At 34.7% G+C, this 27,427-nt stretch overlaps 1 protein-coding gene across 1 annotated transcript; it reads left to right on the top strand.

The window, feature by feature from the left end:
* Positions 1-1,100: 1,100 nt before the first annotated feature.
* LOC135133597 (trichohyalin-like) lies at positions 1,101-4,517 on the top strand. The gene is made up of 6 exons (XM_064062047.1): positions 1,101-3,083; positions 3,132-3,326; positions 3,494-3,684; positions 3,736-4,140; positions 4,205-4,368; positions 4,414-4,517. Exons 1-6 carry the CDS (start codon positions 1,101-1,103, stop codon positions 4,515-4,517), a joined length of 3,042 nt encoding a protein of 1,013 aa, XP_063918117.1.
* The last annotated feature ends 22,910 nt before the right edge of the window (positions 4,518-27,427 follow it).

Here is a 27,427-nt window from a genome sequence, read left to right as displayed (position 1 = left end):
ACGATGTTTCTTGAATTATTAAATCACGGTATTTGGCCAGATATTCTTGCTTACAAGCGATTACAGAGTACATACACTTTTCGTTTACTAAGTCCCATCGCGATAACAAGATATAACGATGAAAGTGTTTTGTTCGACAGAATAAACCATTTTCCCAGACTTCGCTTCCTAGCACAAAAACCAAATTTTGTTTTTGTTGTTTTGATCTTGGATCAACGACAATTACTATAATTCCCACTTGAAAAACGTTAAAACAATAAAAACGGTTACTTTAAATGGCAGGTTACGAATGACATTAATGTGGCAAATGAGAACTGTTATAATGAGGAATAATTTCAGCGAAGTGGGATTTTTGAAATCCATGCCCAACTACACCCTTCGAATCATTTATAAAAGCCCCGTATTATTGTACCGTTGTGAGCACTTTTGCCACAATTACCACTGTCACGTGATTTACTATGAGCGTTATTATTGGTTATTGTAAATAATTTCGAAAAGTCCATAGATATTGAAGGTGTAGATAGAGTATGCCGTATACTTTCCATATATCAACGTGTGCCTAACATCTCCAGGGTGAAAGGAGTGAGGCGCGGGAGGTTTAATTATGTTCTCTGGTTTAATCTTAGATCATATAATATTATATGATCTAAGGGTTTAATCCCTTGAGGTACAGTGGCTGACGCGTTTCACTTTCATACAATTTCAAGAAAAACAAAAAATATTGGTTTTTAAACAAAATGTGTGGTTAATACACTTCCCATACGTTCGTATATCTGGTCTTATGCAAATATCCACTAAAATCTAGAACAATGACAAATGTATTAAAACTAATAGACACAAATAAAATGTAGTTCCGCCACTGACTCGTTCAATTGCTTATCCGTCAATTCACGAATGTGTACGAACATGATACGCACAGAAGAGAGGGTTTGTATATGTGCGATCCAAAATAATGAGCCCGATACTCTCTCTATGCATTTAAACCTCCTTGGAAAAGTCAAACTCTAACCTCAGTTTCACACGTTTATTTTTCGATTGTTTTTTCACATTTTAGCAAGTGAGGAAAAAATAAAAGGTGTTCCAATATCAATAAATGAAAAATGAAGAATGCAAAAACGTGGCGGTTTTGTCAGTCTGAAGCTGAATTGGTCAAAACTAAAACCAACTGTGAAGCACCAAATGGTTACAACGATGATTCGTTAGTTTTGGAATATGATACAAGCAAGAGGAAAAGAAAAGCACAAGCCCTAATTGATTTAGGTGTGGACAGTGGGGCATCAAAAAGACAGAAGAAAAATACACGTTTGTCACAGGAAAGTGTGATAATGGAGGAAACTACAGAGCCTCCAGTTTCCCTCAAAAAGAAGAAAAAGAAGAAATATGTCAATCAGAGTGAGGTTGAGGAACAGTTGTCCCCAGTTGAGCTCGTAGCAGGTGAAGAAAATAGAAAAAGGAAGAAACATAAGAAGAAAAGAAAAGAAAATGGATGTGAGCAACAAAAAAGTGAAATAAATGTACAGTCTGATGAACTACATGATCACATTCAAATTGAAGCACGCTCTGAAGAAGATACAAAAAGGCACAAACGTAAAAAGAAAAAGAATGTGGTTGAAGAACAGTTCCCTCCAGTTGAGCTTGAAGCACGTGAAGAAAATAGAAAACAGAAGAAACACAAGAAGAAAGGAAAAGAAAATGGATGTGAACAACAAAAAAGTGAAATAAATGTACAGTCTGATGAACTACATGATCACATTCAAATTGAAGCACACTCTGAAGAAGATACAAAAAGGCACAAACGTAAAAAGAAAAAGAATGTGGTTGAAGAACAGTTGCCCCCAGTTGAGCTTGAAGCACGTGAAGAAAATAGAAAAAAGAAGAAACACATGAAGAAAAGAAAAGAAAATGGATGTGAACAACAAGAAAGTGAGATAAATGTACAGTCTGATGAACTAGATGATCACATTCAAATTGAAGCACACTCTGAAGAAGATACAAAAAGGCACAAACGTAAAAAGAAAAAGAATGAAGTTCAGGAACAATCGCCCTCAGATGAGCTTGAAGCACGTGAAGAAAATAGAAAACAGAAGAAACACAAGAAGAAAGGAAAAGAAAATGGATGTGAGCAACAAGAAAGTGAGATGAATGTACAGTCTGATGAGCTAGATGATCACATTCAAATTGAAGCACACTCTGAAGAAGATACAAAAAGGCACAAACGTAAAAAGAAAAAGAATGAAGTCGAGGAACAATCGCCCTCAGATGAGCTTGAAGCACGTGAAGAAAATAGAAAACAGAAGAAACACAAGAAGAAAGAAAAAGAAAATGGATGTGAGCAACAAGAAAGTGAGATAAATGTACAGTCGGATGAGCTAGATGATCACATTCAAATTGAAGCACACTCTGAAGAAGATACAAAAAGGCACAAACGTACAAAGAAAAAGAGTGAGGTTGAGGAACAGTTCCCTCCAGTTGAGCTTGAAGCACGTGAAGAAAACAGAAAACAGAAGAAACACAAGAAGAAAGGAAAAGAAAATGGATGTGAGCAACAAGAAAGTGAGATAAATGTACCGTCTGATGAACTAGATGATCAGATCCAAATTGAAGCACACTCTGAAGAAGATACAAAAAGGCACAAACTTAAAACGAAAAAATATGAAGATGATCAGATTGCAGACTGTAAAACATTCAAAATCAAAATTGAAGTACCACAACAGGAATGTCATGCGTTAGTTGCACCTAAAAAAAAGAAAAACAAAGACAAAAACGAACATGAAATGATCAAAGAACAATTTCCAATAGGCGAAACTAACGTCAGTTCCAAAGAAAACGAAAATCATAAAGAAACTGAAAATAATAAAAAACAGAAACGTAAGACTACACGAAGTAAAATAAAGGAAGAGAAAACTGAAAGAGGACGAAAAGGCAACAGTCTAAAGCAAGAAAACACAAAGTGGAGTGTCGTTTTTTCTCATTATAATTTTGACAGCGATAATGAGGACCTATTAAAAGAAGAGGTTGCTTGGTTGGAAGCACGGGCGGAGGAAATAAAAGAAAAAAATCGATTAAGTAGTGCAGAAGAAAAGGTATTTTATAGAAAGTTAGCACATTTTTCTTAAAACTTTGGTTTGTAGAAATTTAGTGAATTAAGAATAACTGTTCCATGGCCAGTTCCTCCTCTTCATATGATAGAAACCAGAATAACCATGAGACCAAATGAACAACAGAAAAGGGCTATAGAAGAACTGGGGGTACCAATTAAGTCAGCGACTTATTATAGTAAGATCGAAGATGAGCAGATTACCAAAAACTGGAAACATTTTTGCAAGGTGAGTAACTGTACGAAAAAGTCGGTTCTTCAATGTTATACATCAGTTTTTATTTAATATTTATTTTCAAAGATTAAGTTTTGCAAACCTCAAAGATTCATTATAATTTATTCTCCTTTTGTAAAATATATCAACGATTACATAACTCATGAGTGAATCGCTTACAGATGCACGATCTCCCCGAAGACCCCAAACCCTTCCACAACACGGTGAATCCTGACGGTCACGTAATCATTTCAGTGCCGGAAAGGCTCAATTTCGTTCGATTTTTAGCTCACAACCTAGAGGACCGTCTTCTGTGTTCAGTGTACAAGAGATTTCGCCGGTTATTCCCCCAGCAACAACAGAAAACCGGAATGTAAAGATCGTCCAGATTTTTTCCGGCGTTAATGAGAATAATCGTTTTTAGTCGATTTACGCCAGAAGAGGACTCCAAAATCGTCAAATACCTAGCAAAATCGTCGAGCAGGACACCGTGTGCAGACTTGGGGGCTTTACTGGGCCGAAATAAGGACTCCATAGAAAAAAGGGCTCGCATTCTCAGGGAGGAGGCCAGTTTTGGAAACCTTGATGTTAAATGGAACACGGACAGGATTCAAGAGTTTATAAATCACGCTGTGAAGGTCACCCAAGTGAAGAAAGTGAAGCATCTGAAAAAACGGGAAATCACGACCAAAGAATGGCGCTTTTTAGAGAAGAAATTGGGCATCCCAGTGCGTAAGCTACAGAAAGGGTGGGCATGCCGGATTTACCCAATGTTGTTTGCCAAAGCCCACGCGAGTACCAAGCAAGTAAAAGAGAGTCTCATAAGGCTGTAAGTTGCAAGACTGGATGACATCTTTCAACTAAAACCAGTGGTGTTTACGGATTTTTTTTAGACTACTACAGAGGGGTGAACGTGATTTCAAAACACTCGACTGGAATTTAATTCAGAAGGAACTGGGTAAAGACGGTCAGGGTTTCACAGGGAGAGGTCTCCACGAATTGCTACAAGGCATGATTTATCATTGTGTTCCGGTTGGGACACGAAACGACGCAAAAGGTACAAATTTCTGTCTTACTGTATTAGATAATAGTGTGTTTTCAGCGTGTTTAGAGTATCTGCAACAAATTTTAAAAAATGGGGGTCTGAGAGGCCGCAAAATAAGAAAGATAAATGTGAATGACAAGAACGAGATACTCACGCAATGAACCACATAGCGTCGAGCACTCAAAAAATTGCGATATGACTTTATTGTAACTTTACAAACTTATACTTATTACGAAATAAATTTTACTTTTGTGAATACTCATAACTTTGAAGCTTAAAAGAACAAAACTGAATATCCTTTACATAATCTAAGGTATATACCGTGTAGGAGGGTAAAGCGTAAGTGTAGACAAATGCAGGTCGCCATGGTTTTTCTAACGTAAGTTTACTCCTATGTTTTATTTTGTTCTTTTGCCTGCCATTTTTCCTTAATAATGTTTCTAGTTTTATCTTTCATAATAAGTATTAAAATGTTAGTAGTGTTTCCTAATTATTACCTCATCCGTGTTCTTTGCCTCATCCCCTAAATGCAGGTTAGCTCCTTAATTTCCAAGGAAATGAGCCTACCCACAAATGAATAATTTTATTAATGTTCAAATTCTCGGCTGCGGTCAATAAATAATTTGGGTACGACATATTTAGGAATACCAAATGTGCAAAATAGTGGTTAACATATAAATAGGTTCTTAACATTCAAATCTTGCAGATCTGTGCTATTAACGAATTCCTTAATAATTGATAATTACGATCAACTTTTATAAATCGTTTAAATTACTTATAAATAAATAAATTAAAGTCAAAATTGCTTTTATTACCGTTAGTGACTACGTAGACACTTCCTAAATTCTGCGAGAGGTTTTGGTCAGAGTCTGCGCATAAAGTTGTTGGGAATATATTGTTCCGTGTTCCGTGAAATGGCGACTGGCGAGTTGGTGCAGTCGTAGGTTGTTTAAATTGGAGGAGTTTATGCATGCTTCATCAAGCAAGAAGCATTTCATTTTGTTTTGTGTTAAATATTTTTGGAAAATAACGTTTTCTTAGTTGTGGTTGTGACAGTTAAATGTATGGGTTGTGCTTGTTTATCTGGTGGTTAAGCATTGTTACTGTGTTTGTAATGTGGGGAAGAGTTTGCATAAAATGGCTACTTTTATTGCTTATGTCCTGCAGATTGTTAGAAAGGTAAGTTTCGCTTTTAAATCGAATACAATTTTTGTGGGAGCGTGGGGTGGTTGACCTTAACAGATTTTTGCCGTTTCCACTTGTTGATTGTAAATTTGGTAACGTTCATAGTTAGATAATTTTCTTACTAAAAGCCGTTCACAATCAACCGAAAACTGTTACTAATTGCTAAATTTTAAGCAAAGTCAGCAGGTAATGTTTCAATGGAAATAACAACGACTTACAGTTGACACAATTTATTTTCGTTGCTACGTAAGAATATCTAAAGGACGGATTTTAGCCTACAAACAGATAAGCAAACAATTTATTTTTCGTAAAAGTTTACAAATGAAATGACCTATATTTACATACTTATGTTCAGACGTCTCTTACCAGTAAATCCACTCTTAAATTTAAAAAATAATTTTTCTACACAAGTCAACTGTGAATACTACAGCGTGATCAATAATTTATATTTCAGTTTGTACCAATCATGGACCAATGAATATAAAGGACGGAGTGGCGTATCTTACATAAGGGACCTCATCTTAAAATCACATTCAATGAAAACAAAATTTTTTAGAAAGTGATGCGCGATCTTTTGAATAATATTTACAAGCATGTATTAAAAAGTAAGAACATTAGCCAATAATAATCCTACGTAATTTTATTAAAGGCACTAAATGGACAGTATTCCACATAGAGCCAATACCATATTTAAAAAATACATAAATAATTTTGGTATGAAAATACAAAATGTGTAATAACTAATTTACAAGTACTAGATACTTACAATCAAAAACTGGTTGGTAAATAAGATTTCAAATAAATCAACTGATATGAAACTGATTCGTGAACACTACAGTTTAACCTAAATAAATTATGACTTACGAGACATTAGATCTATACAAATATTCGATTTCGTCTTCAAGGGTATACAAAATTTCCGAGAGATTAGTTTTGTGTATGTAAATTATATTTTACAATGTTGATTTTGTTTCAAAAGACTACAGACCTAAGGTTAAAAATTAGAGACTGGATGAACTACAAAATAAAAAAAAAACAGAGAAATAATCCTAAAGTACACATAGCATTTCACATTAAAGGGGCAAGTATTTAAGATGAGGAGTATTTGTCTAATATACCCAATACAGTACGTACTCGAAAAATAAAAATGGCAAATTTTAATAATCTGCAGTGCCTTGAAGAAGAAACGAACTTGCACGTCAACGCAATTAAATATGTTAAAAGTTTTCCTCCATATCATAAAACTTGTTATGAACTAATTATTAACAAACTATTTACAAGAAAATAATATTATAAAAATTATTTTCTTGTTAATAAAATAAATTTTGTAATTTTATTGATCTACTTTTTCACGCTTTAAATTTTATGTAATGTAAATTATAGTTTTACATTTTTATTGAATTAGTATGCAATCGCCCGATTTGGCAATTGTAATTAATTTAAGCCCAAGCTGAACAGTTTTATATTTTCGTAAAATTTTTGCATGCCCATACTGTCGTTTTCACAGTAGTTAATCTTTTTTCTTAAACTTGAAACATCTTTCAAATTGCGATTTTGTTAGACAATTATCTTCTAGTATTCGTTAATTTAAAGCACAACCTTTAATAAAATCGACAAAAATGACGTAAATTACATCCAGTAAACATTTTGAGTCAGAATCTTTACTCAAACATCAGTTAGCATGGGGTATAAAATTTTACATGAGACTTTTAAAAAAGATGTATGTCATTATTCCGTATGGAATAAAGGCTCACTGTTTCCTAGGAAATCATGTAAACAATGAATTCAAATTTTAATAAAACCGTTGTACATATTAACTCTTATCAATTTATTGTTATAGTAACATTACTTGAATTTACCATATTAATAAAAGGACGGCTTTCGCCTGCGTCTTCGATGTTTCTACATGAACATAAATCAGTCCGGAACTATTTTTTTGTAATACCCTTGGTATTGCACCACTTTTGGAAATAAACGTATTCTCACCAACGACTACAAATTACGTCAAAATTTTTTGAAAAATTAACTAGAAAACAGACGTTTCCGTGGCGACCGCTTCTTAAAATAACCAGATAGAGTTTATCATTTTGGTGGAAAAAAAAATCACGAGAAAAATGTTGTATTTTCTTTGGAATAAAACTTCAAAATCCCTCGACTGAAGATGACGAAAACTTTTAGATATACTATTCTATGGATGTATTTTGACATTTTGGTTAATTTCAGCCATCAAAGTGACATTCTAATTTATTTTTACAATTTTGATTTTAAATTAGCCGGGAGTGCAAAAAATTGCGCGTATTTACCACAGGACTGAAGTATCATTTAATAATTTCATCGCCGAAGATAAAGTTTCTCAAATGAGAACGATAGAAATTGCTGCAACAACTGATTTATTTGTAAGTTTTCGTATTCTTGAATGTTACTGTAGCAATAGCTTCATAGAACAGTGCATTACACTCTAGAAGTACGTATGAAAACAATAGTTACCTAACAAGACTGGACGAAGGAACATATTGAAAATCTTATTATTATTTATAGTATTTTTAGCTCCTGAGTTTAGTAGAATAGCTGATGACGTCTTTTGTATAACATTTTTCGCACAAATTGTTTAAATTATTTCAAATTCCTGTTTTTAAATAGTTTGTGACAGTCTAATCAATTGTGTGGGAAATGTCTGTGTATCCATTATACATATAAATAAACAATAATGACAGTTTTGAATTTTTGTAATGATTAGTGCTGAATTGTGATACAAAGTAAATCCGGCATTTTCGAACTAGGTGTACCTAGGTGCTTATACGTAATAAAGTAGTTAGGTATATGCCTAGGTGTAAGTAACCGAGGCTGCAGTGATTGTAGTGCGACCTTTATTTCCCACAAAATTACGGGAAATATATGAAAAAACCTATCAAGTTTTGTGATTGGTGTAGGGAAAAAAGTTAAGAAACATGCATGTACTGCTTCTGGAATTGGAAGGGATACCGTACAATTTTAACAGTATTGTAACGTGTACAATATAATTTTTTCACTATTAGTAAAGTAATGCTCAACTTTTCAATTAATATTATTGTACTGCACCTGTTCAAGTTGTTATACGTGTCCTTGATAAAATGTTGACATCGTCAAAAAAATTGTATATGGAAAAACTCACTACAATGCATACGATGCTTCTTTACCTGTACTTTAACAATCCACGCATATATTAATTTTAGCTCGTAGGGCCACCAGAAACAAAAGTCTTAAAGTTAAATTTGATAATTTTTTGAAGTCGTATTTGTTCGACTGTACTTTAAGGGTGAGGGAAGTTCTGTCGGAATAACCTACGACCAATTCTTTTTCAAATATTTTTTTAAATTACTTGATAACGCCTCATTGTTGAAGTGATTTGTAGCCAAAATGAAAATAAAACAACAGTGGAAAACATTATGTCTTGTTTACAATCGAAAATGTACGTGTAACATTTGTTTTTTTGGATAATAATAATAATAATAAAGAATAATATATTAATATGAATAGGATATTAACAAAAAGAGGCGCAGAATTAAGTTCATGTTTTGTATTTAAAGGGAACACATTTATATATAGGTCATGTCTTATCTTTGACTTAATTATCGTCAAAATTCAGAAACAAAAAACTGCAAAAATTTATGTAGACCGAAAGCGAACATTTTTTTCCACAATTCTCAATCCATCAGCGTCTGCTAGTATCGAAATTGTCAAGTTATTTATATTTACCATTTAAAAATTTTGTTGAGTCAGGGGCATGTCTTTTTCTGAAATTTACAAACCAAAAATGAGTTTAGCCTCAATTTTTGCAAATTTTCTTTTTCCAGATCCAGCAACACATTTCCCTATTCCCGACAACACTTAAATGAAGACCAGAATCAGGTGTGTTTGTTAAAGATATTTTTTTAATTAATGTTTTGTGCATTCTTTTTAATATTACCACTGCCTTTCTTTACTTACAAGCCATGTTCATTCGTTTAGCAACACAGCATCGATTCGTTGCAGTGAGTATGTTTACAGCGCTAAGCTTGTAGTGGGCTGACCCATACTCTGACCCAAATCCGACCTACGTAGTCCTCTTTTAGTCTGCGTTTACATCAGCAATAATGCAAGCTATCCAATCCCATTTTTAGGTCGAATTTAGTCCTAGCCTAAATTTTTTGAAACGCCTTCTCACCACGCATTATTAAAGATTATATTGAGGTTATAGTAACGTCAGTGATCACTGATGATGTAAATAAAACTAGATCAGTGATCGTAAATGTGTTGAGCTACTTTCATAATTTTGGGAGAAACAGTGAGTTACCGAGTCGTAAGCGACGTAAGCCAACCTAAATGAGATAATGCATAGTTATATTTGACATACATATATATATATTTTATACTAATACAAGCTAATAACTAATACGTACCACATAACTACATCCATGCCTACCAGTCGTAGGTGTTTAAAAAATAAACAAAATTTTTATGCAGTCACAATGGCATGTCACATACGATTTAGTAACACACTATTTTAAACAAAACCATGTGCAGATAAAAAATGCATGTTCAATGAGAAAGGCTGGCACTCAGACATCGATAATTTTTTTAATGTTTGGAGTATAGTTTGATACAGCCATTCGAATACAATTATCCAAATGTTCTGTAAGTGGATTGCGGTATTTGTTCTTAATTAACTTCATATTGGAAAAACAAGTAAGTTGAACTAAATAACGCTTTCATTTTCAAGACAACACGACATAGAACTGAATATTTGTCTTTACTTTCTAAAGACCACATTTTGTATTTGAAACCAACGATTTTAAAGTTAAATCATTTTGAAACACAATCATTTCCATTTCTGTAGCCGCGATGTCTTCGCCGAAGTTCGGCATGACAAAAGTTGCAAACTGTTGGATATCAATTTCCATGAAGGGTGAAATAACAAATTGCTCCACTAAAGCAGTAAGCGATTTTTGAACTTATTCTTCAAGTTAGAAACTATTTCTACATGATATTTACTGTCATAGAGTCCCAATCGATTTTGAGATATCTTTTCTGAAAGAATAGGAAAATGCTTGGTATCGCGGTGGATTTAGGTTTTGTACCCAAAAGTCAAGTTTTTTTTTGATAAATGGTTTTATATCAGAAATCATTTCTGCTGGTTCTTTGTCTCTCCCTTGAAACTGCAAATTAAGTTCATTTAATTTTTCTGTAAATTTATTTCACTGCCCACATAACAAAACTTACAAGACAACTTTACATGACCATAATCACATGGCAACTTTTTCTCTACCTTACACACACTCTCCCGTCTCTTCGTTGACTCCTCTATTTATCACTTCCTCGTAACGAGGGCAACTGACCATATTCTTACAAAATGCAGAGGAGTCAGCGATTACAAAACATTTGGACAAGCAACCTAATTTAATATAGCTAACAAAACTATGGCGAAATGAAATTATAATGCAACAATAACCTACTTTACTTTACAACAAAGGGACTGTATACTTTTGCTATTTTCATTAGGAGAAATTCTAACAATATTTTCAGGAATGAAAATTGATAACTCAAAGGCTTCTAACGTTTCAGCGGAGTATCTTTCTCGCAGATCTGTGAGGACAAAATCTAATAAAAGTGCATAAATTGCTACACGGTAGCACGATAAATTTGGCTTCCACCCCGGCGAGGGATCCGCCGAATATTCAGCTCGACACCCAGTTGATCGGCTAGATGTTCTGCACGCTGCCAGACGTTCTTAAAACTAGCGTTCATATTTTCCCGACCAGTGGCAAGAACGGAAATTGTGTTTTACTTGTAGCACTAACATTAAGATCGAGCGCTGTCTTTTGTAATAATCTACTCAGAGACTGCGTTAAAGAGAGTACTTCATCCAGACATAATACTCATACCATGAATTGTGTGTTACATAAAGTTGTAACTAGTGAAGCAGTCTTGCCAGCTGTGCTCTGGTCATGCCACTCCGAAATCTCCTCTAGAGTCTCCACAATCTTTGCGAGGTCAACAGAAAATTGGAGTACACCCTCATTCCGCTCTACCCAACGGGTCTCACAAAGCGATGTAAGCGCACATCCCAAAGTGCTCATGAGGACAGTTTTTCGTTTCGGATGTGATTTAAAGAAAGTAATTACTTCTTTCATAACTGTAACAGCTTCCCGGATAGCAGGGACTTTGGGGCTACGCGAAATGGAGTTATTCAGTTTTCGACAGTGAATAGTTTTCTCGTTTCTCTCCAATCTTCTTCATCGGATTCATAATCATTTTCATGCTAGTTCCTCAAACGCATTTACAAAGCTGACGAAATCCTCACGAATATTACCTTCATACACATATCGTAAGGTAAGGCTTAGCTGGGACAATAGAGATACATCTGTTGTCTCGTCAAAAAGAATTGAATCGTCGTCGTGTCGTCTTGCTTTATATGTAGCATTAGAGGAAGATGATTGTAAATGTTTCTCTAGTTTTCTATCTTTGAAATTTTCTTCATTCACAATCACTTCGGATGCGTTGGTGTTATGACGTATCGGTTCATTATCTCTGTATCCACGAAATGCTAAATTTTGCCGCCCGAGGAAGGTAATAGTTTCAACTATAGGACGAAGTCGTTTCCTGTTTTCTTCCACCTCGTTGAGACGCTGTTGATGTATACGGTTGATTAGTTCCAACTTAGGCTTATTAAAAGTTTGGAGGAATGCCATCCCCTATTCTGCAGCTCGTTTATGAAAAATATAATTAGCATGTGTCTCCAAATTCCCAATTTGTCCTGTAGTATCCTTAAAGTTTATCAATGGTTTCGTCACAAGCTTTTGTAAAGGGACAGTCTTTTGTCCTCCACCAACACCACCAGTTGCGAAAAAAGGACAGTGTTTACAAAATAAACTTTGCTTAGCATGTGAAAACACGAGCCAAGGGTATCTGCTGAGATACTTATGCCCAAAATATCGCCATCACTATATAGTATAAAACAAAGTCGCTTTCCGCTGTCTGTCCCTATGTATGCTTAGATCTTTAAAACTACGCAACGGATTTTGATGCGGTTTTTTTTAATAGAGTGATTCAAGAGGAAGGTTTATATGTATAATAACATCCATTATATAGAGAAATACTGTTATTTTTGAGGTTTCTAATGTGATGTCGTAAATAATTACATTTTTTCCGCTTATATTGCAAACGCAGGCTGAATCCTACGAGATTTATCAAAATAATGTACTAAGTATTGTACATCTTGAAAAGGTCTACAGAAAACTCCGCGATGGTATATGTCTACAAAGCTAGTTGTCTATAATTCGTGGCCTGTAAAATTTAGCTTGCTCCAATTCATATTTCCGTCCCATTTTTTCACCAATAGCTGCATGCAACTTTCTAACTTCACTTTGTTCTTCACACTCCACTATAACATTCCCCTTGTTTGTAGTTTTTAATTTACTTACAGCTACATTCACACTTTCTGAGTATACATTAGTGTTAAGATCCTTTAATATATGTTCCACCCCTGTTCTTGTTTTTTTAACCTAATGAGGCTTGGTTTCTTCTTGACTGCCATGGCGTGTTTTTTACTTTCTACTTGTACCGGTTTTATTTCCGTGTTGTTGACATCCAGTTTCTTTATTCCACCTTCTTGAATTTTACTTATTTGTGATGTAAGCATCTCCATGAATGCTTGCTGATTTTGTATTGTCTTCATTTCTTCAACAACCCTTTCCAATTTGTCAACTTTTTGTTCAAGTTAATAACTGTTGTTATTGAACTTAACCTCACTTTTCAAATCACTGTTTTCTTCACTCACATTGGATACTTTTTCCCCTTCTTTAGATATCCTGTGTATGAGTTCTTGTTTTGTACTACTTGCATCAAGGTCCTTACTTGCAGCAGTTTGCTAGGTCCGGTTTTGATAAGTTATTCAGAGACGCCAAGTTCAAGCAATATTATTAACACAAGAAACACTAAAAAGTTTATGCTTAAAATGCTACTAACACTATAAATCGACACAACAACTATAGCACTTCATAAAACTACCAAAACGATACAACCAAACACGCAAGATTCAAAAACGAAGGAAACGAAGTTTGAAGTGACGTCATCACATGACGTGAACCATAAACCACGTGAATTAACTGACAGATTTGGTGGCGAAACTACGTATAACCCATGTGACTAGTTCACTTGTTTGTCATTTAAATTAAATCCTTCTTTCTTCCCGATATGCTTTCGTTCCATAAACATACATAATTGTGGAATTAATGTTTTTTCCCTACGGGAACGAAATATTCATTAAAAGCTATAATTCCTGGCGTAAAAATAATTTCTTTAAACATATCGCAACGTGGCAGCATTATAACTTTTTGTGAGTCAACAGAAAAAGTGGGCCTTCCGGTATTACAATTTTCAACGTCATTTTGATATTCTTTTCCTGGCATCCAGATATTTTTGGTGATGTTCTTCTCACGTTTCACATTGTAAACAATCAACGCTTAAATGATTTTTACGGTGAGTTGTTTCTTTGACATGAATGTTAAATTTCTCACATTGCTAGCACTGCCTAGGTTTGCAAATGAAATATTATTTTTTTCTAACTTCACGTCGGTAGAGAACATAGGAAATTGTTAAATGTGGGTCAGTTTAACAAAACTTTGATACATTGTTGTCACAGAAATATCACTTGGCAGATAAAGCCTAAGAGGAGCATGCTCACGTAGATAATGAGAAATCATAGGATTATAGCTTTCAATATGATTATGGATACAAACCAAATCAACTTTATTATGTGGCAGAGTTCTCCTTTTCTTAGAAAAGTAAGATATTCCTACTTTTGCCTCTTTTGCAACGGTTCTTAAAATTGAGGACTTATTTTTTGTAAAGCCCCGTGTGTGCAGAAAAAACAATTTATAAATATTTACAGTTTCACAATTTTCGCATATCAATTTATAGGTATAAGTATACGATCGCCGAGATTCTTGCCCGTTGGCAGTTGTCCTTTTTACTGTACTAAAAGATATATGATGATTGATGACGAACAAAGTTTTCTCTTTCGCCGTAATCCAACATCCAAAATTGTTGATTTATTTCACATTATTGCCTGTCTTTTCCTACGTTACAGCAATTTTTTTTTACCTTTACATTTGTTTCTTTTTTTCCTTTCAATTAAAGGAATGTTATAACATTTTCTTTTTCTAACAGTTCCTTTTTTTGTGAATTCATTATTCATTATTTTGGTATTTTCCAGATTTTCCTTAACACTTCTACTATCTTCGCTATCACTCTCACTAACATATTCTTGTACAAAATGCATCTACAATATCTCATGTATTTGACACGAAATTTGAATTGAAAATTTAAATTTACCCTGAGAAACGTCAACAATCAAACTGGTGGTCAAATTATAAATCCATACAAAAATAAACGCAACTTCATACAAATTAAAGAAACTAAACTGAATTATAATTGAAATTTGATAGATCAACTTTTGTTTCATAGTGAACTCGATAAAGTGCAGATAGGTTTTAATTGCTTAGTAAAGTTGATGTAATTGTAGATAAGGTAAATTTTTTTAGCAAGTATTTTTTTATTACATGGCGTGAAAATGTGCGCTTTTTTATTAACTATAATGATAATAAAATTGACTCGAACTCTTTGAATTTATTACAAACTCAATTTAAAAAAAATGCAGGCAAGTCATTTTCGCTTAATGCGACAGTATTGCTACCATGAGCTTTTGTTCCCTTTTCGGAAGTATCAGTTACCAACGTTGTCGTACGTTTACGACATTCTAATGTAAAATGTTCCAAAAGTTTGCAATTCGTGCATTCCCTCTTGGGTTTAGTACACTTGTTCGAAAAATGTCCTGTCTCACCGTAGTTGAAACATTTCTTATGTTTCATGTCTCTCCTATTAGAATGTCCTTCGCGTTCGTTTAATGCCTTCCCTTTTGGATGGACAGGTTCATTTGTTTGCCTAAAACGGTTGGCAAAACGTCTTTCACCCAAGCGACTCTTTATACTAGGTTCGTGTTTTCTGTAGGAATCTTTTTCGGTTAACGTCGTAAAGAATTCTGGCACCAGTTCCCACCACAACATTGTCTATGCCATCTGTAATACATGACACTGTGTTTTTCTCCGAGGAAGTAGAGGGCTGTATTTTGACCATTGCTGCCATAATACAAAGAAATGATTTGGCGAACTATTTTTTAACGCCTAATGGTTTTTTGATTAAAATATGTAAAACGAACGTAAGAAAATATTAGAATACTTAAATTAAATCCATTATTTCCCTTTTTATTTCGTTTCTTTTCCGCATCTCTTCTATTTTTGACAGTTCCACTCCGACTATTTCTCCAAACACTGCTGCCTCGTTTTTATTTTTGTTGTCCATGTTGTCCAACGTTGCTAAAATTTTCTCGTCCACTGCTGAGGTGGTTTGTATTTTCGTCTTCTTTTTTCTACCAAAAGGAGTGTTTGTTAAAATATTTGTCTTTGTGCTAGGCACAGGATCGGCATTCTTAACTGATAGATGAACTGATACTATCATTATTGAAATTAGTTTTTTTAATATCGCTTTCTTGGGTTGCTGTGTTCTCACTGTCGGAATATAAAGAGCTTGACGATAGTTTGTGTTGTATAAGTTCTGGATTATTGGAAACTCCTCACACTGAGCTTTCTACAATAAAAGGAATATTCATTATAATATGGGATTTGATAATAAAGCCGATATAATCTAACATTATTTCCAGCATACAACAACCATCTAAAAATTGCAGTTCTTTAAACCAGACCCCAAGGTCTGGTATTGTCTGCACGCAACTACTATGAGTGATTTTAATTTTTTTGCGCTGCCCTCCAAATCGTTGTCGCAAAGAAGCTCCGTCAAATGTTTGCCAGCCTTTATATATTTATACAATATGGTATGGGTGAACATTGCATGGGTGTGGCCTTGTTCTTTTAATTTACGATGCACTACAAACTGTGAAACGCAACTTCAGCTGCAAGTCGGCGAATGCTGATGTCGGACTCTTCTTCGTTGCGTTCCAAAATTTATTCTTCAGCTTGCAGTATTCCTGCTGTCTTATCACGGCCACGATCGTGAGTTTGAGGTTGAAGGTACCATGATGTCGGAGATACTGTACCACTGATGCAAATGTTCGCGCACACCATAAAGGAGTACCATATCGACATATTCTGAATTGGAAAAATTCACCCTGAAACAACTCCCAACCGTTCGATGCAAGCAACGGTTCATCACTGGCCGTTTTCGTGTTTTTGCACGTTGCTTATTGGTCGCTTTTTTGGTTCTTAATCCGAGTCGTGTGTGCCATTGATTGAAAGCAGTTGATGGAAAACTAGAGGTCCGTATTCTGTTCGTGGTATGACACCAGTTGAAGGAATCTCTGACAAACTTATAACTATTTATAAGTTAGACAAAAAGGGTGAAATGTCGATTAATAAAAAGCACCCTTATTTTACCAAATACAAGGGCAACTACATACTTATTACCCGGAGAGAATATTGCATATTTGGTATTTGGACAGAAAAAAGGAAAAATCGACAAAATCAACTACGACAAAAGTTTCTGTAAAACGATGGTGCAAAAGCTTGAGAAGTTGTAGAAAAATTGTGTGCTTACCGGGTTAGTAGATCTTCGGAGACGCCGCTCTCTTGCTATTGAAATCTCCGATTACATTTTGAAATCACACAGAGAAAGGGAACGAAAACGTGCACGCAATAATAAATGGACTCTTGCGTTAATTACATTGACGGTTTTGTAAAGGTACAACACATTATAATAATTACATAATGACAGCATGTTGTTGACTACTGGACTATTGTTTTAACAATCCTATCTGGGATCAGTAGTAATCTATAATAGCTGCTGATGTGTTAAACAATTCCTATGAATTTTGAAATTATTGTAATTTACATTTGTTATATTATTATTGGCCTGTTACGTATTATTTTGGTCAGACCTACCACTGGTTCCGAAAATTGACTGGCATTCAGGCAAGACCTACATTATTACAAACACGAAGACCAAGTAATGATACCTAGACATTGTTGTAACCTTTAACATGGAACCATTCCTAAGATTATAGAACTACAAACTATAACACTATAAGAATCTTATGTGTGTGTTCTAGTCGAGTTCATATGACGTGCCGTTAGTTTTTTTTCTATCAAGGGTAATAAGAATTAAATTTTACCTTCCCACAGCCTATCTATAATAAAATGCGTGAGATCTTCGACATTATACAGGGTATTGCACAAATCAATACGAGCCCGACTGAATTGAAAATGCAACCCACAATACACCATCCAAGCGTACATGGATATTTTTTTAAGTTTTTTTTTTTAATAATAATGAAAAAACTTTCAGAGTTTAAATAATATATTTGTAGTCACTGCTACACGTGTTTCGGTACACAGTACCGTCTTCAGGCAGAAGAGAAACTGGGGTTTTTACAGAGCTATTCCTGAATTTATACCTGATTTAACAATAGTGTTTACAAATTTATGTTAAGTAAGGGAGATTTGTTTATTTCGGTTTGGTCGTTCATTAGTGTATTTAATCTATTGTACCTATTTATTTCCAGACATTTTAACGCATTTTAAGGCGGCACGTTTACATGACCTACTGAGACCATATAATCATTTATAGAAACCCTGTATAAACCAAGCAGTGGTCAGATAAGCAGGTTGTTTTAACTCGTGTGATAAAATCTTGAGAGCACTACTTACACTGTGACTAATGACATTTGTTGATGTCATAATTTTCATTTGTTTAAAGTGGCTAGGTATTAAATCTTCTTCAGTTAGTTTTGGCGCTAGCTTAAATTTAAGGTTTTGTTGGTGGGTGACAACTTCATTAATGTGTGCTGATACAATTTGTCCACTTTGCAGATGAAATTTTTCTTGGATATCTTCAGGAATTGTAATAATTTTATTAGACATTAACATGGCTTTAATATTTTTAAAAAGATGTGGGACGTCCGCAAAAATATATACATCTTCATCTTGCTTGGATATAAAGTATTTGACGTGGGATTGTATTTATTATCTTTTTGTGTCTTCCTGCCATTATACCTCAAGTTCGGCACATAGCTTTATTGGAGGATCCCGTATCTGAAGTTATACCCAAAATATTTAGATCCAAAAGGACTGCCTTTTCAAAAATGTCTTTTATTATTGTTGTAAAGACAGATCCATCCACTGAATCTTTTGTAAAATAATAGGCAACTACTTGCTTCCACCGTGTAGTTATCCCAGCGAGTAAAAAACTAAAACATGGCAAGTAGTGCCTTACGTCCCCAAAATATTTGTTCAGTGATGTATAATACACTTTTGCTGAAGTTATAACCATTTCATCTAAAACTAGTACACAATCTTTTTCATTTGGCTGAATAGATTCAACTTTTAGTTTAAAAAAATCGAATATTTCGCCAAGAATTCCACTGTCAAAATGAAGATTTTGTAATCTTCTCTGAAGTGTTCGTACAGATGGAAGTGGATAACCTTGTTTCAGCATTTCCTCGTACCCGCCTCCACCATAACTAAATTTCAGTCTTAATGCTTTAATGATGGAATTATTAGACCATTTCATAAATTTGCAAGATTCTTTTAATCTTCTTTTATTCATTATTGAAATTTGGTCATCTGTAAAAACTTGATTCAATAAGTAGTATGATTCTATTTCTTTAAAAGCATCAGTTTTTACATTTTTCAATTTTTTTGTGACGTTCCTTAATTTTTTCTTCAGCATTGTTGCTCTTTGTCTCTGTTTTAAATACCAGTTTTGGTACTGTGACAATGTTTTCATATAAGTGAATTAACTGAATTATCTGATTTAGATTCACTTGAATTTTGTTTTTTGTCAAACTGACATGAAACGGTTGGTTCAGTACAATTAACTGAAGTAGGAATATGGCCTGAACTGGATGGTTGAGATTCAGACGGATTTTCTTGTGAATTATTCTACACAAATTGTCAAGATTTTTATCTAGAGGTTATATGTTGCACAATGTGTTAATCACGGCCCCAAATACGCAATTTACGCATACAAAATATAACAAACCTGGTGTCAATACTTCTTGCGTAAAACTAAATGTTTGTTCACTGCAAATTTAAATTTTAGACTATCAAAAAATAAATTTTCACTCGAAAAACGCACACACTACACTGATCCTCAGGACAACTACTTCATGTGTAACTTGAAGAATAACCTGATTGGTCGAGTAAAAAGAGCGCAGAAATTTGAAAATCTCAAGATTTTATTTTGTTCGTTTCATTGTGCCCCGTGTTTCATAGATTCCCACATGTCCCTACTGTTATTTTATTAAGTGGACGGTAGTCGACACATAATCGCTTGTCACCGCTCTTCATAGTGGCCGTCAGGTGTAATGAAAGCAGTCTTGGCGACACTTGATAAAAACCCGAAAACATGTCAAGTGCTGTAAAGTACTTAAACTTACCACCCTTCCCGTCGCCACCGAGACGATCAAGTTGATCTGCAACGAGCGGGAGTGGATACTTATCTTTAACAGTGATAGCATTCAGTCGTCTATAGTCCACGCACATCCTATAATCACCGGTCTTCTTCTTGACAAGGAGAACTGGGCTGGCGTACTCCGATGTGGATTCTCTAATAATCCCATTAACCAACAAATCGTCAACAATACCTCGTAAGATTTCTTTCTCATGCGGGGACATCCGATACGGGTTGCAAACAACGGGTTCTTGCGTAGTCACTTTGATATTTTCGTCATCCACCACCGTCCCTCGTATCACCGCCTGCGGTTGTCCCACGCGAACTTCGAGTTCGACATCGCCCGTACTAGCGACATAACTCCCGTCAAAACTACGTAAAAGAGTGTGTTCTTGTTTCGGCACTACCTCGAGTTTAGTGGCTACAGACTTACGGATAATTGTACAGGCACTTCCGGTGTCTACCAAACATTTAAATTTCTTGCCGTTCAAAACAACAGGCATAACATAGGGATTCGCAATTTTATCTTTTTCCACTGTATTCACCGTTGAATAACTTTGGCGTCAGGATCTTGAGTCTTTCGTTTGCTCCTTCTTCTTATCAGGGCAGCTCTTCGCGATGTGCCCGAGATGACTGCAGTTGAAGCATTCCAATTTTGGTTTTTTACAGTCTCTGACTCGATGGGGTCCTTTACAATTAAAACACTGCATTTGAGTTTGTGTTCTTTCTAATCTCTCCTGTGAATGGCTCGTGGTCGGGAGATATGGGCGGTGCAAACGTCTTTTGTTGCCAGCCACTTCCGGTTGGGACGGCGTCTTACTGCTGGGCATTTTTCCCAAAGTGCTTAAATAAGCATATATTTCGTTTGAGGTTTGGAAACGGGAGGCTCGGGCCGATCTAGCGATACTTTCATCGGTGACTCCTCCGATGACCGCGTCGACCAAATACTCTTCAGGGATTTTCAGTTTTAGCGATCGTAACTTATCTAATTTATTGAAGCAATACTCGCTTAAGTCTTGCTCCGGTTGGGTTTCGTATAATGCGGCTTCTTTCAAAAGTTTAGCAAACGCAGATCGGGACTCCAAGGTCAATACTGTAGGATCTGCGTACATATGACCCGCCAAAATTATGTTTTTGAAAAATTTTTCGTTTGTATCGGACCTTAGAAAATTAATATTTCCCGTTTTGTACGATTGATGGGACACTGGCACTTTTTGTGCCCCTCTTGACCGCAATCATAACAAAATATTGTTTGCTTACGTTTGGTGGTTGAACACTTTCGCACGCCACTGGGACCAGCCACTTGGTGTGACATTGGTGCTTCTCGTTTTACACCCTGTATCGGTACATTACGCAACTCAAGAGTTTTCAGGTGGCTAGCCAAAACATGGGGATCTCGTATACCCGCTGTTTCGATAGAAAATTTAATTTGTTCGTTATCGATGGCGCCTATTATTAAACTAACTTTATCTTCGTCTTGGAGAGGTATTTTAAGTTTGTTAATTAAGACCAGTTTTTGAAATGTGTACTCGTACAGAGTTTAACCCGACTATGGAACACACGCCATCATTTCTTGTATTAATTTATACAAATTCCGCTTAGGGCGAAAATTTTGTCGCAACATAACTTTCCACACATTCCATGGAAAAAGTCGTGTAGGTAATGCCCGATACCAGACCTCAGCAGGTCCTGCCAATTTATTGAGGGCCAAATGACACATCGTTTTGTCATCCCACCGATAAATGTAAGCAAATTCGTCGACAGAGTCTGCCCACTCTTCGATATTATGAAAACGGAGGTTAAATTCTCCAATGACAGCATTCACTCCAGGAGTAACACTTACCGTATGAGTACCTTCTCTTACCCCCAGATTTTTACCAAATTTGCTCATACCCTCAAAAATTGCTTCTCCCAAACGGGACACAGTTTGGCTAATTCCGGAGCGGTTCTCCAGTTAATAGCTAGCCATAATCACAGCTCCTAAATTGTCTTCATGTATACTAACAGGTTGTTCGAGTTTTACATTAAAAATTTGTATTACATCTCCCACAAGCTTTATCTCACTTCCTATAACGCAACATATTTTGCAAATGTTGGAAGACTTTGTAACACTCGCTTGTTTTCGAGATTTCCAGAATACAACATTTCCAAATAATCTGATAACAAAAATGTATACCTGCGGTCTATACTATCACCTGCCCAATCTACATCTACAAAACAGTCTAGAATTTCGGGGTTTCTATTTCTACAATAACTAAACTTCAGATCTTTTGTCAAGTACAAATAGTTCAAAACCCTTAAAGCATACTGAAAATGGATATTGTTATAACAATTCTAAAATTTACTTAAAAAATTAACATTATAATTTATCAAGTGCCGGTTCTAATTTCAAGTTGACTTCCATTGGTGTCTTATATAACATCGAATTCATTAATATTTCATTATTGGCCAGTTATGTTATTAGTTTTTATTGTTGTTATCGGTAACTGGTCACAGGTGGATAAAAATTAAGACCTAATATTAATTTTGGACGTTTCGGCGATTTTTGAAAAAGACAAATGCCTGACGAAACGTCCAAAATTAATATTAAGTCTTAATGTTTATCAACCTGGGACGAGCTGCCAATAACAACAATAAAAACTAATTACATCGAATTTTAAATCTTATATTTCCTATCTAAAGACTCAATGCAACTTTCCTGACTCAAACTCATTACATTTGTTTTATATTTATACTTAATTATTTTATAATTATACTTAATTTCAATTCCAAGATAGTTCTCTTCTTCACCTAATTCTTTTATATTGAATAGCTTTCACAGCAAGTTCTTAACCTTTTCTGTTTTCTCTTTTCTCTTTTCTTTTACAACAAATTAGTAAGTCGTCAACAAACGCGGTTATATAAATTTTATACGCAGAACATAACGGCAATAATTAAATTCACCTTTTTCAAAACCTTGTTTTCTTAAAAATTCATTAAAAACAATCATACCGTGCTATAGGACATTTGATATTATTGTGCAAGAACTTATACCTCATCCAAAATTTATGAAACACTTTCCTGAATTTGGAGGGCTGTCACAAGTAAATCCTGAAAAATGCTTACTAATTACTGTTTGGGTATTAGCAACACCAGATTTTTATAGATCAGTTAGGGACCGGTTTGATGTGGCAAAGTTTACAGTAAATAGTGTTGTTAACTGTGTCAACAGGTTGCCTTGGGCTCATGAGTTAAATTGTGTCCACTTATGATTAAAATTCATAATTCCTCACTCGTTGAGTAATATACTATTTTCCACTAAATGGATTCTGAAACCGCTAGAAATAACGCTAGCCACTAATTAGATATTTTGTCCGTCAGACGTCAGACTACAGTATAACAGTGTTGTTCCAAGCGGTTTCCATAGACAAGGGAGTTGCGCTGATATACAGCGCAATTCACGAATAGCATCCGCTGTAATAGTTGTGTTTATGCAACTCAAAATATATTTTCACAGGCTGATTCGCGAATTATTTATTTAAATACTTTTTACTTCCCGAGCGTAAGCAAAGGAAGTATTGTAATCGAGTCCGTCGGCCGACTCTCTACTTTTACGTTTTCTCGATCTTTCATGACCCCTAGAAGACGAAGAAATAGGTCTCCCATTTCCGTCTGTCTGTCCGTCTGTCCGTCTGTCCGTCTGTCCGTCTGTCCGTCTGTCCGTCTGTCCGTCCGTCTGTCCGTCCGTCTGCCGTCCCGGATTTTTATTAGACAGATAATCTCCGAAAGTACTAGACCTATTGTTGTGAAATTTTGCACTTATATTAAGAATATCATGTAGATGGTAAAACGCTAACCAAAATTTGTCTAATCATCCCCACCACTAATGCGATGACGTCACTTCAAAATTGTACATAGTAAATGGGTTTTCAATTGTATAAAATAACATAGTCCTACACATGTAGTTTACAACTCCGAATTGACTTTTCACCCGAAACGTCTAGATTTTTGGAAAAAAAATCAAAATTATAAAACAACATTTTGAAATTTCATTTTTATTCTGCTAACCAGAATGCTTTGAAATGTTGCAGATGTTTTAAGGCTATAAAGAGCATCATAAATCTTTAGTCAAAAAATATTTGCTTATCCCCTCCAAAAACTTGATGACGTCAGCTCAAAAGTTTGTGGAATAAATCATATCTAAAATGTACAAAATATGATGAGTCTGTACTTGTGATCTATCACTCCATTCATATTTTTTGGATTTGCATATACAGGGTGACTCAAAAAAATTAATGAATGCGTAAATATATTTTATTGATTTAATCAGGAACTACAAAACCGAATGCTCTGAAATCTTGCAGATGTTTTAAGGTCATAAAGAGCATAATAAATGTTTAGTCAAAATATATTTGCTTATCCCCTCCAAAAACTTGGTGATGTCAGCTCGAAAGTTTGCCGAATAAATCATATCTAAAATGTACAAAATATGATCAGTCTGTACTTGTGATCTATCACTCCATTCATATTTTTTGGATTTGCATGTACAGGGTGATTGAAAAAAATTAATGAAAGCGTAAATTTATTTTACTGATTTACTCAGGAACTACAAAACCGAATGCTTTGAAATCTTGAAGATGTTTTAAGGTTATAAAGAGCATAATAAATGTTTAGTCAAAATACATTTGCTTATCCCCTCCAAAAAATTGATGACGTCAGCTCGAAAGTTTGCCGAATAAATCCTATCTAAACTGTACAAAATATGATGAGTCTGTACTTGTGATTTATCACTCCATTGATTTTTTTTTTGGATTTGCATATATAGGGTGACTCAAAAAAATTAATGAATGCGTAAATTTATTTTATTGATTTACTCAGGAACTACAAAACCGAATTCTTTGAAATCCACTGCGAAAAAAAACATAATAGGCATGCAGTCGTCACGTTTCCGACAGCGAGGGAAGTACTGTCGAAACTCTTTAGACCAATTTTTTTCACTAGCAGCCAGGACGCATGCAAATGTCGACTCATTTAGTGGTAGCAAATTCAACTTTTGCTACCACGGGTTCAAAAAGAAAAATTGAGGTTATGTACGCAATGTTTGATGTGATTATTTCTTAAAAATGAACAAATGTGTGCTACAAACATTACTTGAGTATACGCATGGTAGTTGGTAGACGGTAGAAGATAAAATAATTAACTCAGCGACAAGTATAAACGGTTTTCTTTGTGTTGAAGATTTAGATTAAGTTTGATTAGAAATCAAAACAAAATCATGTTGCGTCAAAAAATTGAACGTTTATTTTTTCAATTTATTGTCTTATGGTTTCTACTAGTGAAAAAAATAGTATATTAACCACGGTTGCAAAGGTACTTCTAGACCTCGCGCTTCAGAGCCCTCGACGCTGCGCGTCTCGGGTTCTAATTTGCGCTCGGTCTAGAATGCTTGGCCTTGCAACCTTGGCTAATAATATACTATTTTAATATCAGAGTTATCCAATTTTGAGAAACGTCAAATGTGTCAAAAATATTTTTAGGTCACATTATTAATTATTTGAAACTTCACTAATCAATATGACGTTTCTCGAAATTGGATAACTCTGATTATAAAAAATTATTAAAATGAATAATTCATGAAGCAATCTGTGAAAATGTATTTTGGATTTCGTAAACACAATTTTTAAAATGGACACTATTTGTGAATCACCCTGTATTCTAGGTGCGAAACTCGTAGTAAAATTAAATTGTAATCTCAACTGCAGAGTCACAACGTGACTTGAGTGAAAATGAACTCTTTTGCGTATTAATAAACATTTAATGTACTTGTTACATTGGTTTCACAAAACAAAAACTAAAAAGCTATATGCATACATACTTACTTAAATAATAAATTAATTACATTAATTAGCTAAAACTTTCATACTCCTGATCATCTCGCTGAATTTTTTATGGGCAAGATACTTTTTTTTGGTCACTGGACACTAAAAGTTTCATACGACCCTTTAATATTTTGTTCACATTTCTGGTCCATACACGAATATGAAATTCTGCAAGGTAATCAGAAAATAACTATCAGGTTCATTACATTCAAAATGAAATTTTTGTGTGCTACAAACAAATTGTACACATTTGCTAACTAAAGTTTTCATGTGATTCTTATGCGATATTAGACGCAGCAAGCGTGTCAATAAAAAATTGCTTTTTTTAAAAACCATATAAAAATTGATATGTGGCAAGAACAAAGATTTTACCGTGTACGCCCGATTTTTAATTACTGCACTGATTTCTTATTAAATTTTTCTGCATTTATGACACTGTGGGATACTTTTTAATTTTTTTTTTTCGTAACGAAACCCCCTCAATATACGTTTTTTCTCAATATTGGTGTACCCTCATAAAATTCCTGCATAATTTTGTCAGCTATAGTTGCATCAATATTAAGATTTGCTTCTTCAGCAACAGTTGTTACTATTGCCCTATCTTTTGTAAATACAAATTCTCTTAAATTGTTCATAGAGACTGTATCATCAGACTGACAATTTGAGCTTGGTGAATGCGTAGACATAAAATCAGTAATTATTAGCGACTTGTATGAATTGCTAAATGCCTTGCATGTGCTTGTGTGCTTGTTTTAGTTTCTGAAAAAGGCGATAATCATCTTCTTGATCGTCAATTTCATACAAGCGAGTAATATGTTCCCATGAAGCTGTCTGAAAGCCGTTTCTCCATTCGGCAATGCCCATATTGATAAATTATTGCGAATGCCCTTCAATAAATGGGGTACATCATACAGTGGCACATGCTCTTTTCCAGCAATTGAAGCAATATTAATCAAACCCCAGTAGAGGTAAGTGAATTATTAAAAATATTTGCAATAATTAATGTAAAATATTACAGAAATTTGACAAAGATACTGCTAATAATAATGCCACCATTGATAGTATCAGTATACCACCAGGAACTAGTGCAAAACCTAAAAGTGCACAAGAAAACATAACAACGTTTTTGCGCCAAAAAAAAACTAAATTCCGCTGCCCAAAAAAAATCAACGATTCGTTGATAAAACTATTTACGAAAGATTATTTATCAACCATTCAGTATCGTCGAAGATCGGGGTTTTAGGGGTTTTGTGGAAGGTTTGAATCCAACTTATAAACTTCCCGATCGTCGCACTATCAGCAAAAGCCTTGTTCTTGCGGCGTATGAAAAGTGTCGACAAGATGACACAAAATGTGTCATTAACTCATTAACCACAGATTGTTGGACGTCATCCAATAATGATACATTCTTGGCCGTAACTGCTCATTTTATAAATGCCAATTTTAAGCTAACATCCCTCCTTTTGGAATGCATTCAGATGAATGAATCCCATACCAGCCAAAATATGTCCACTGAATTGGAAAAATTATTATTAAATGGAAGATGCAAG

The sequence above is a fragment of the Zophobas morio genome, unplaced genomic scaffold, assembly GCF_036711695.1.
Source record: "Zophobas morio isolate AGI-343-1 ecotype UQ-CSIRO unplaced genomic scaffold, CSIRO_AGI_Zmor_V1 ptg000022l, whole genome shotgun sequence".
Lineage (NCBI taxonomy): Eukaryota > Metazoa > Arthropoda > Insecta > Coleoptera > Tenebrionidae > Zophobas > Zophobas morio.
The sequence above is the reverse complement of the archived record's forward strand: the minus strand, read 5'-3'. Positions and strand labels throughout refer to the sequence as shown.